The sequence below is a fragment of the Arachis hypogaea genome, chromosome 12, assembly GCF_003086295.3.
Source record: "Arachis hypogaea cultivar Tifrunner chromosome 12, arahy.Tifrunner.gnm2.J5K5, whole genome shotgun sequence".
Lineage (NCBI taxonomy): Eukaryota > Viridiplantae > Streptophyta > Magnoliopsida > Fabales > Fabaceae > Arachis > Arachis hypogaea.
This window is the reverse complement of record NC_092047.1, coordinates 6,583,771-6,596,054: the sequence shown is the minus strand read 5'-3', so window position 1 is coordinate 6,596,054 and position 12,284 is coordinate 6,583,771. Positions and strand designations below refer to the sequence as shown.

At 27.9% G+C, this 12,284-nt stretch overlaps 1 protein-coding gene across 1 annotated transcript; it reads right to left on the bottom strand.

The window, feature by feature from the left end:
- Positions 1-1,883: 1,883 nt before the first annotated feature.
- LOC140176594 (uncharacterized) lies at positions 1,884-6,854 on the bottom strand. The gene is made up of 6 exons (XM_072208117.1): positions 6,762-6,854; positions 3,915-4,990; positions 3,532-3,821; positions 3,134-3,194; positions 3,000-3,054; positions 1,884-2,804 (listed from the first exon to the last, which is right to left on the bottom strand). The coding sequence occupies exons 1-6, from the start codon at positions 6,852-6,854 to the stop codon at positions 1,884-1,886; spliced, it is 2,496 nt and encodes an 831-aa protein (XP_072064218.1).
- Between the last annotated feature and the right edge of the window lie 5,430 nt (positions 6,855-12,284).

Sequence of the window (12,284 nt, the reverse complement as noted above, 5' to 3'; positions counted from 1 at the left end):
GAAAAATCACATGCTGTAATTGGTAATGCATGTGGTTAATTAAACAGAATTTTAACTAATTTGCAATACTATTTTGAAAATGCTGGACCTACTAAGAACTTGTTCGCGTTGTATTGTTGTGCACACTTCTAGCTCCAATATTATGTATCCAATTTTTTTTGTTGGGATTATTATGGAGAAGTAGAGAAGGGAAGCAAGTTGCCTCATCTGAAAAATCGTATCACTAATTAATGATGGATAAGTCTTCGCCAGAGATATATATTCTAAAAAACGATTTTAGACATTAAATTTTGATATAAATTTTTATATTATTATTAAAAAATAAAAAAAATTTATTTTTAAAATTTGATAATTTTTTGTCAAATAAATTTTTTTAAAAATATTTTTATTGCATATGACCCTATTTTTCTAAAAAATAAAAAGAAAAATCTAAAGATTAAATTTTTTTCAATTTTTTTTATACTTTCTAAATATTTATTTAAATGTTGCCACAAAAATTTAGATCTAATAGATAAAACGTTTGCTAAATACAAAAAATTTTATTACTTACAAAAATTATAATATTTATTAATTTTTTTGTCGTATTTTCAAATTATTCAGGGGTTGTCTTCTCGATAACATCTTCTGGAGACCTCTGAATCTTTCGAGTACCGAATTAATAGTTAACCCTTTAAAAATTTGTATTTGCTTGCATTTTCTTAGTAGTATTAGTTATGAGAAGGTTTAATTACTTTATTGGTCTTTATAGTTTTGCCAAATTTTCAATTAGGTCTCTATACTTTTTTTTTCATTTCAATTGGGTCACTGAACCATTTATTTTTTTTTAATTAAGTTCCTGTTATGACGAAAATATTTAATTTAACAGAATTTTTCGTTCCCAAATTAAAGATACCTTAACTTTTTTGAAACCCTAATTGTCTTTTCTCTTGAATTTTAAGAAGGACAAAATTAGTCATCTCAAGAACAACGAAAACCCTTTTCCTTCACTCCCTCCTCCGTCTCTTTGTTGGTGCACACAATCATCTCTCGAGCTCAACTCCACCACTAAAACATTGCTAGAGAGTGTCGCTTCACCGTTGTTATCCCCACCGTTGAAGGTGTGTCTGCTAAAAATTTTTCACTGAAATCATACTTCCTCATCCTCTTCTTCACGAAACATGCCATTACAAGCCGTTTTGGTTTTCATCATTGCTACTTGCAACACAACAGTTTTCTCTGCTCAGAATTTTAAGTTATGTGGAGATCCTTCTCTCTGTTAGTTGTATTTTTTTCCTTTTAATTATTGTTGGTTCTATTGTCATTGTTATGCACTTGGAATTCTTTTTCTTCTTCTATTTGTTGTTGATTCTATTATCAGCACCACCAATAACACCATATCTAATGGTTTATATTATTAACCTAACTATAAATTCTTTCTTCGATTTGTGACAGCATTAATGAAAACTTATGGAGATTTATTAATTACAAGTTGGTGTTAAAAAAATTAGAGATTTGATTTTCTGTATTCACTATGATTTTTTTTGGTAGAGTTGGGGGGTCAAGGATCCCAAACAGAAAAAGCAAGCAACCAAGCAAACTAATTACATCCTCTCAATCTGAAAGAGCTAGCAGCATCTGAAGAAAGCGCATGAATGGTGTCAGGAGGGGAGCATCGAAAACATGAATCTCGTACGGAAGATCCTGACCCATCTTAGCCAAAATGTCAGCCGCCGAATTCACTTCTCGAAGAATATGGTTTCAACTCACCAGAGAAATTCTTCTTACAAGAATAGCAATGTCCTCAAGGAGAGGTGCACAAGGATGATGGGCTGAACAACCATTATTAGCAAACTTAATGGCCATCACAGAGGCCGACTCAACAACCACCCACCGAAATTCATTAGCTATTGTGATTTGGAGACCTTTGATAATTCCCCACAACTCGGCTTGCATAATTGAACAGCCCCTAAATTACAAGAGAACCCTATAACAAACTTTTCCAGATGATTGCGGAAGAGGCCTCCACAACTCGCATTCCCCGTATGGCTGAAGAAGGATCCATCAACATTCATTTTAATGGCATCTTCGTTTGGGGGGAACCAGCGAATTAACTCCCAATTAGTATCGACCTTCTTCGGTGTAATACTCGCCTTCATTACCATGCTGAAATCATAAGTCCTACTCTTAACAGCCTCAGCAACCCCTGTAGGATTAGAACTCTTTCCTTCGAACACTTGCTTGTTTCTAGCGTACCACAGTGAAGATAACATCGCACCAAATCTCACTGCCCAATCTCCAGATATAGACAAGTTCTTGATGAGCCAATCCATGTGATTCAGATTGAAAAAATCAGCAATGTGGTTACCTGGCTGTAACAAATTCCAAGTAGCTCTAGCAAAATAGCAATCATGAAGCACATGCATAGTTGTCTCATCTCTGTGTTGACAAATTGGACAAGCTGCATTTTGTGACATGTGTCTTCTAATCCTTTCGGCATTTGTGAGGATGGCGTCATGAGCCACAAGCCACAAAAAATACCTAATCCTTTCCGGACCTTTCCATCTCCAAATGAGTTTAAAAATATGATTCTGGATTCCTGGGTCATTTTGTAAGGAGTTATAGGCAGACTTCAAGGAAAAAACTCCATCAGCAGAGTTTGCCCACGCAATATGATCGCCTTCCTTCCAAGTAGAGGGAGGAGACATAGCCAAGATCTTTTGAACCACCAAGTCCGGAAGCCAGCTTTTAAGCTTAGCCACATCCCAGTCACCTGAAACGGAGAGGAAATCCGTAAGTAAGGTACCTGAATCAGAAGCAGCCCTTACCTGAGTGTGAAGATTATTTAAGCTTCCTAATTTAGGAACCAATTATGGTCCCAAAAACTGATTTGTGACCCGTCTCCTATACGCCAAATAGAATTAGCCTGGACATCATTCCAGGACGAGCAGATTCCTTTCCACAAATTAGACTCATTCTTCCTCCTATTGATAAGAGGAATAGTGTCATTTCCGCATCTATACTTGGCCCTCAGAACTTTTGACCAGAGAGAATCTTTCTTCTCGATCAATCTCCAACCTGCTTTCATCATGAATGCACGGTTTAACTCACTAGCGTGTCTAATCCTAAGCCCACCAGAGGATTTCGGATTGCTCACTGTTCGCCAGTCCAACAAATGGACTTTCCTAGTTTGCTCAGTTTCTCCTCAAATAAAACTCCTGCATTTACGGTGAATAAAGTTACAAGTAGCAATAGGCAATAAGGCAGTCTGCATAGTATAAGAGGGAATGGTAGAAAGGACAGATCTTACCAAAGTGATTCTTTCTGCTAAGGAGAGGGAGGAAGCCTTACAATTGTTAAGTCTCCTATTGATCTTAGCTTCAATTTCCTTGTATGTATCCTTAGTTACTCCGAATGGATGATCGGAACTCCTAGATATTTACCCATGTCGTCTGTTCTATAAAAATTCAAGAGATTTCCTATATCATTTCTTACTTGGTGCCCCCACATTCTTCGAAAAGAAAATTCTAGTTTTTTTACTGCTAATTTTCTGACCTGAGCTCATACAGAAAGCTTCCAAAACTCTCTTGATGATGTCAGCCTGTTCCACACTAGCTTCAGAAAAAAGGATCAAATCATCCGCAAAATAGAGGTGAGATAATTCAGGAGCCTCCCGACTAAGTCGAATAGGCTTCCAAAACCCCATACTGACCGCATCATTAATAAGATGAGACAGTCTCTCCATGCAGAGGACAAAAATGTAAGGGGATAACGGATCACCTTGACGGATACCTCTCGAAGGCTGAAATTCATTTAAGGCATCGCCATTCCAAAAAATTCTCATCCTAGTAGTAGGAATTCAAGTACATATGAGCTTAATAATGTTTAAGGGGAGGCCTATGTCATTCAAAGTCTCCCGAATGAAACTCCACTTCAACCTGTCATATGCTTTTTCTAGATCAATTTTAATTGTCATCCATCCTTTAGAGCCTTTCTTGTTTCTCATAGAGTGAATAATTTTCTGAGTAATGATTATGTTGTCTGAACTTTGTCTCCCCGGAACAAAGCTACATTGGGTGGGGCTGACAATCTTATCCATAATTTTTCTCAACCTGTTAATCAGGGTCTTTGTAATCACCTTGTAGGAGACATTACATAAGCTAATGGGTCGCATTTGCTTCAGATTGATGACTGGTTCCACTTTAGGAATAAGCGTGATAAGGGTTTCATTTACTTCTCCTACTTTTGCCGGGTTCATAAAGATTCCCTCAATAAGCCTAAACAAATCAAAGCCCACTCTCTCCCATTGGTTCTGATAGAAAACAGCCCAAATACCGTCAATATCAGGTGCTTTAAGGCTTCCCATCTTGAACACCGAATCCTTAATTTCAGAAAAAGAAAACATGTTGCCAATGATGTCCAGATCTTCTTGCGGAAGAACTGGAAAAGAACCCTTCAGAATAAACTCAAAATCAGGGGTATTATTCGAATAAAGATTGATGTAGAAATTAGAAGCCATATTTTCCAGGACAGTTTTATCACTAACCCAATTACCATCAGAGTCTTGTAGACTTTCCACCTTATTCCTTCTCCTTCTTGCTAAAGTAGTACCATGAAAAAACTTGGTATTACGGTTCCCAAATTCAATCCACTTACAACTGGATTTTTGAAACCACATCACCTCTTCTTGAATAAGAATTTTCTCATAGTCCTTCCAAAGAGAAACCTGCAAATCTTGGAGAAACCGATTATTATGGAAGTTCATATTAGCAGTAATACCCTGTAACTGCCTCATAATTCTGTTTTTTCTTTTATGAATATTTCCAAACACATTGAAATTCCATGATTTAACAGCATTCTGAAAATGACAAATGCAAGCAGACCAAGAACCAGCAAGGTTCCAATTATTGTTAACCATATTCGAGAAGTCCGGGTGAGTCAGCCAGGCAGCCATAAACCTAAAGGGTCTACGGCCATCATTCACATGGTTAGGAGGAGAAATTTGGACATAAACCTAAAGGGTTTACAATCATAAACCATATTGTTAACATATTCAAGTCGGATCATTCTCCTCTCCTTCTTTGCATTCACTATGATAATACTTATAACATCTTGTATTTTTTTTTAAGATCTCAAAGCTTTAAAGTTGAAAACCAAGAATGATTTTAAGGACATCTAATCACAAATTCAAAGTTTTTTTAATGAACTTGGTATAAATTCAGGGAGTCCAGCAGAGGATATGGCAACTAAAGCTAGTGAATATAACAAAGTAATAGAAGAGAATAGAAAATTATTTAACATGGTTCAGGATCTAAAAGGTCGAACGTTTTAATTGCTTATTTAATTAATGGTCACTTTCTCTTTTTATATTATTAACCAAAGTTAATTTTGTCCAATTTTTCAAATTCAAATCACAGGTAATATTCGAATTTATTACAAAATTAGACCCTCATTTCAGACCGAATCCAAGAATGTTATTGTTCATTGGGGAGGATGGTTTTCTATTTATTTTAGATCCATCTAAACATGGAAAGATGAAAAGAAAACTTTTTCAGTTCAATCAATCGGGTTTTTAGTCCAAAAACTTGCTAAGGTAGAGTTTCACATGTTGATTACAGAAAATTTTCTCCTTTTTCCTCTCTTTTACATCATTTTATTAAAATTTATTCTAACTTTGTATACAAATGAGATTGTTAAAGACACTCGGCCGTTAATTAGATATGTGATGGATAAATATAATGTTTGTATTTTCACATATGGTCAAACAGAGGAGGAGAAAGGTTAGAAAGAGGCAAGGAGAGTTAGAATCTTACTGAATATGAGTAATTTGTAAAGAGTAAATCATGGGTATAATGGCAAATTTATTTTTATTAACATTTTTTGTAATGTTTACTATCATGAGAAATCTATTTAAAAAAATATTGGTTCAAGGATACAATTTAAAAAAATATATATAGGAACCTAATTAAAAATTTGACGAAACTATAAAAATCAACAGAATAATTAAACCTTATGAGAACCAAAATGAATCAATTGGTTCGACTCAATTTATAGAAATTGATTTATCAGATCGATGTGATATAAAATAAAAAAATAAATTAAAAATCAGTTAAGTAATTAAACTAATACAATTTTTAATGGTTAAATAATTTAAAACAATTAATTAAAATGATTATTTTTTAAAAATTATATATTTTATAAATAAATATATTATTTTATCATACATATTTAATTAATTTTCGTGAATGATTACAATTTCAGGTACATTTATAAAGAGGACTTACAGTAAAATTGCCTGGAAAATATATTATTTTATTTTATAAAGAGGACTTAATTAAATATATTATTTATAAACAATTTCAGGTACATTTATAAAAAAACTTAATTAAATATATTATTTTATCATATTTAATTGATTTATAGGATTGGGATTATGGTTTTTATTCTGATAATTTTATTGCTGTAAAATTTAATTTACGGTTTAAATTTGTAAAATTGGGACATATATTATGTTTATTTTGATTTTTTATTGATGAAATTGGATTTAGGATTTGATTTCTGAGTTTAGAATTATGGTTTTGATTCTGTTAGTTGATAAATTTGAGTTTAAAGTTAGATTCTATTGCTGTAAAATTTGATTTAGGATTTGAATTTGTAAAATTGGGATATCTACTGTGTTTATTTTGAACTATTTTTTAAATTTTTATTGATTCTGTTTTTTCTTTTTTCAAACCCGTGGATATCCGCGGATATCGGAATATTCGGCAGTACCAGGTCCCCGTTACCCGTCGCGGAGACGGAGCAGGGACGGGGAGTGTTTTTGGAGGTGGGGGCGGGGCTGGGGGCATGTCCCCGTCCCCATAGGTACCTGTTGCCATCCCTCGGACTTACGTGTATTATAAAGATATTTAATATAAAAAATATTTTTAAGAAAATTATGATAGTTTTATTATTTATTTATTAAAAGAAGAATTTAATTAATAAATATTCTAAAAGAGTTTTAGTTAAAATGTTTTAATAATTTTTTTTACCTATAAATAAGCTTTGGGGTTCGAGCTGTGCTGAAAAGGAGAGGGGTTGTTTTGTCCTTCTGACACACACACTACACTTGCACATGGGGATGTGTGTTTCTTTTCCTTTTGTTTTTTTCTCACTCATGTTATATATTAAATTCTTATTTTATTCTCACATTTTTAAGAGTAATTATTATACATATATGTTATCTAATTATAAATAAGCTCAAATCAATGTCTTTAAAAAGTCTAGTGACTAAAATGTTTTTTTTTAATATATATCATTATAATTTTTTTTACTCATTTTATTTTAAAATAAAAAATTAATTAATTATTTTTATTTTTTCTTATATTAACAATAACTACATATAATATAAAAATTATTGGTTATAAAATAAAATTTTGTTAAAAATATCTTATATATTATTATATTTATGGTGTCAACTATTCATGTGGAATTGAAATTGAAATCGAAAGATTATACAATATTGTAATACTAATTTTTTTTAAATTTAAGTAGATAGAAGAATATAATATAAATGGTTATAATTTTAATATTTTTTTCAAGCAAAAAATTTACTTAATTTTTTATATAAGTCTTTTTTTTCTTTTTTTATTCACTTTATGCTATTTTTTTTTAAATTTATTAAATTTTTCGGATATAAAACTTTAATATTATATTATAATAATACTATTTTTTTAAATTTAAAAACTAATAGAAATAGACGACATAAATAATTCATTATTAAGAGAATAATATATATATAATCTCAAATCAATGTCTTAAAATATATATAATAAATAAAAACAGTTCTCTTTCAATCTTATAGAAAATTCTACCATGATAATCTTTTTACTAATTAAAAAATAATGTTTTTTCAATATATATAATTAATAATTTTACTTTTATTTATTTTTTTATAGTTCAAATAGTATAATTTTTTTATACTTACTTACAGATTTGAATTTCACTCTTATCTTTGATTAAAAAAAAAAACCTGGTTAAGTATTTTTTATTTTTTCTCGTATATATTAATAATAACTACATATTAATTTATAAAATTATTGGTTATGAAATGCCATTTTGTGAAAAATGTCTTATTATACCTACTGTGGTGTGGGGCTATTCATATAGAATTGAAATTGGAATTGGGATTGCATAGTTTCATGATTATTTTGAGTTTGACTTCACCACCTTGATCACTTTATTATTGTCAAACACCTTTCACAATGGAATTTCCGACACGTATCTGTGATTATAATAACTTTGCCATTTTATGTAATTGGTGTTTGGAATGATGGCAATGTGAAATAACACACGAATGGTTCAAACATGGCATTGCCAGCGGATGGTGCTATTTTCTGTCCCACCTTAATTTCTATGCCCTTCATAAAATTATTTCCATCAAATTTCCAAGAGTTAAAAAAAAAAAAGGCAAGAAATAATGATGAAGTGTGTATGTTGAGATATGATCCAATTGTGAAAATCTTAATTTCATTTTTATAACTTCAAACAATAATTAAATAAAAGAAACAATTTTAACTATCCATATAGATTATAGAGAGAGTTTATTATTATAATTTTTAGGTTTAATTATTTTATTGATCCGTATAATTTTATTAAATTTAGAATTAGTTATATTTTTTTTAAAATTGAATCGCTATACTACTTTTAATTTTATAATTAAATTATTTTTATGTCAAAAATATTAAAATTAATAAAATACTTTTCTTAAAAAATATGTTATCAAAAATTTAATTAAAATTTTAATTGTGAGTACATTTAATTCGTGAAGAAATTAATATTTAATTAATTCTAATATTTTTTATATTAAAAAAGATGTAATTATAAAATTAAAAATAATATAAAAATTTAATTGTAAATTTGATAAAATTAATAAGACCAGCAATATTGTAATTAAATTTTATTATTATTATTATTATTATTATTATTATTATTATTCAAATAGAAAAGTATAAAGATTGAATTTGAGGGGGGAAAAAGTTAAATATTAAGAGATCGAATGTTTGTAATATAGGTCGTTATCAGCTACATGTGTCTTAATCATAGGTAGGATAAAAATATGATATTATATCATCAGAGGATCTAGCTCCTAGTTTACATTTCTGTCTTATCAAAGGTGAATTCTTACCTTGACCAAAAAAAAAAAAAGGGGAATCCTTAGGGTAACGTTTACATCATGGCTTACAACTGGTAATAAAAAAATAAAATAAAATAAAAAATAAAAAATTGTAACTGCTTCCTCTATATATTCAATAAATTGGAATCATTGTTCTCGTTTCATTAATTAAAACATATTTTAAAATATTTATTTATAATCTTATTTATTAATTGTACTATATTTATATGTGCGTGAAGCAACTAATTTAGAGAAAAAATATATTAATTAAAATATTGTTAATATTAATAATTTTTTACTGTATATGTTTTTTATGAAAAAAATATATATTAAATTTAATTATTTTGTTAATTTATATAGTATTTGTTAAATTTTTATTAGATATTTATAGTTTAAAAGTTGATAATTAGTTCATCTGGTAAATAAAAAATTTAATCTAATTCTTACTAATGGTTATCTTTTAGAAAAAAAATACAACAATTTTATATTAATTTATTTTTATGGTATTATACAATTCATCTTACATCAAATACAAAAATAAATATTTTAATTATATTATTGTATTTTTAACCAAAAAAAAAATCAGCAAGGACTAAATTAAAAAATTTTATCTAACGTAGAAGTTTAGTTATAAAATTTTAAATTATAAATATTTAATTAAAAATTTAGTAAAATTATAAAAAAATAAATAGAATAATTAAGACTATATAGTACATCTATAACTGGAGACTGAACTGTGTATAAAATATTAAAATTAGAGTCTGTACATAAACAAAGAATTTTGCTTGCACTTTGATTTGTCCTATTTAGTTAGTGTTAGTGTCGTGTGAAACTTTTTTACATAAAAATTGTACTACTTTTACATAATCTATTACCTCTAGTCTACTAATTTTCAAATCATAGGGGTAAAGTTTAGGCATAGCAAATGCTCAACGAACTAATTATTGATTTTTACATTGTAACTTGATTTGGCATAGCAAATGATTTCGTTAACTAGTTTAGCTTATCTAATTTTGGGTTATCTATGATTGTAATAAGGGTTAATATATAATATAGAATTTATTATACTATTTAATTTCTTTGAGGGCCCTCATAATTTCAGACTTTAATTTTCAAAATACACCATGATTGGCAAATGTGGAGTAATCTAAGATTATGGACGATGTTAATTAGGTGAATCAAAAATATAGGATAGTCTAATTTCTAAGGATCAATTTGTACCGTTTGATTTGTATTTTAATAAATTAAAAATTTTATCTGGTATAAATTGAATCATCTAATTTGTGTAATAGAAAAATTTTTAAAAATTGATTCATGTAATTGCACTGTGTGATTTTATTTTGGTAATAAATAAAAAAATTAATTATTCTGTTAATTCTTATAATTTTATTAAATTTATAATTAATTTTCTATATTTTTTTTAATTAAATCTTTACACTATTTTTAATTTTATAATTAAGTCATTCTTAGTGTAAAAAATATTAGAATTAACTTAATATTTCTTTGCAAATTGAATATATTCATAATTAAAAATTTAATTAAATTTTTTATCACATGTATTTTAGAAGAAATATTAGATTAATTTAAACGTTTTTTATATGAAAAGAACCTAATTACAAAATTAAAAATAGTATAGAAACCCAATAAAAGAATATATATATATATATATATATATATATATAATCTAATTAAAAATTTGATAAAATTATAAAAATCAATAGAATAATTAAATTTTAAAAAATATATATATTTTTTAAATTAGTCACTAAGATTTGACAATTTTTTGAATGGTCTCCAACTCTCCATATATATTTGGAGAAATTCCCAAAAAGCCTAAATTTTAGGGACTTTACCCATTTGAGTCCTATAAGTAAAAAATTTAGCCTCATATTTTCTTTATTTGCAAAATTATTACTTTTTTTTATTCTTCTGTAAATTTTGCAAGATTTTGGCAATAAACTGAATCACGGTGCCGTGAAGTGAAGGCCAAAAAGAAAGAAGCAGAAAGGGTGCATGCCAATTTTGTAATCATGAAACTTTTTTATATTTTTATAGTATTAAGGGACATGACACCCCAAAGTCAATGTAGAAAGAGAAGCATCATTCCCCTTCCTTTGCAATGATGAGAGTTCCAACATTTTCAAAGTGAAACATCTTTGGCCCCATACCACCCACTCCTATTCCCATACCACAATCCATCCTTCCAAATCTCTCAAATACTTCAATCATATTTTAAACTATCACCTATTCATGTTCATCATTAATAATCACTTCAATGGAATAAGATCACCATCACCACTTGTTTCATTATTATATTTTTTTGTATTTTATTAATAAAAATGAGAATCTTACTCAAAACAATTTTAAAATTGTTGAAAGTGATAATAGATGAAAATATATATATATATATATATATATATATATATATCTGATTTTTATTCACAAAACATTAATATATAAAATATAATAATGAAATGGATGATATTAATCTAGTTAAGGTGATAAATATTTTAGTCTTTTAATTAAAAATTTAGATTAAAATTTTAAAAATAGAAACAATTCTTATTATTAGGAGATCTAATACGACTCTATATATTTTATAAGTTAAATTAAATCCATGAAGTTCTTGATAATATAAACTATTGAATTAAGCGCTTTGCCAAATTATTATTATTATTATTATTATTATTATTATTATTATTATTATTATTATTATTTTCCGTTTTAGCTAGTTCTCTTTTATTTTTGATATATTGGATTTTATATTTTATTCTAATTTATTATTAAATAAAATACAAAATATTAATTTTTGTATCTTTATCTTATATTTTATTTTTAATATATTATCTTGTCTTATTCTCAAAACCAAATACGTTATAATTATTGCTTCTATTTCTTATAACTAACACTAGGTAATTTCATCTTCCTAGATCATTCAAATGATGAAATTCAGCAATCCTCTTTGTTTAACTTCTATTAATGCATTGAGCTTTTGGTGTTCTTCATCTCATTAACCAAAATTTGCAAAAAGATAATAACATCCTTCTATGTATAAAGTAGATTTAACAAACATTTCTCTTTAATTAATATACTGATCAATGTAAATAAATTTTATTTATTATTCTTTTCAACCAAAAAATAAAAAAAAATATTA

Bases quoted from the DNA above. Each gene is read 5' to 3' on its own strand.
- LOC140176594 (XM_072208117.1), bottom strand. From the start codon at position 6,854: ATGGCAACAGGTACCTATGGGGACGGGGACATGCCCCCAGCCCCGCCC. The intron at 3,195-3,531 runs GTCAGAAAATTA...CCGTAAATGCAG, and splicing joins AGCTTTCTGTATGAGCTCAG to GAGTTTTATTTGAGGAGAAA. The intron at 3,055-3,133 runs GTGAGCAATCCG...TGATGAAAGCAG, and splicing joins ATTTGTTGGACTGGCGAACA to GTTGGAGATTGATCGAGAAG.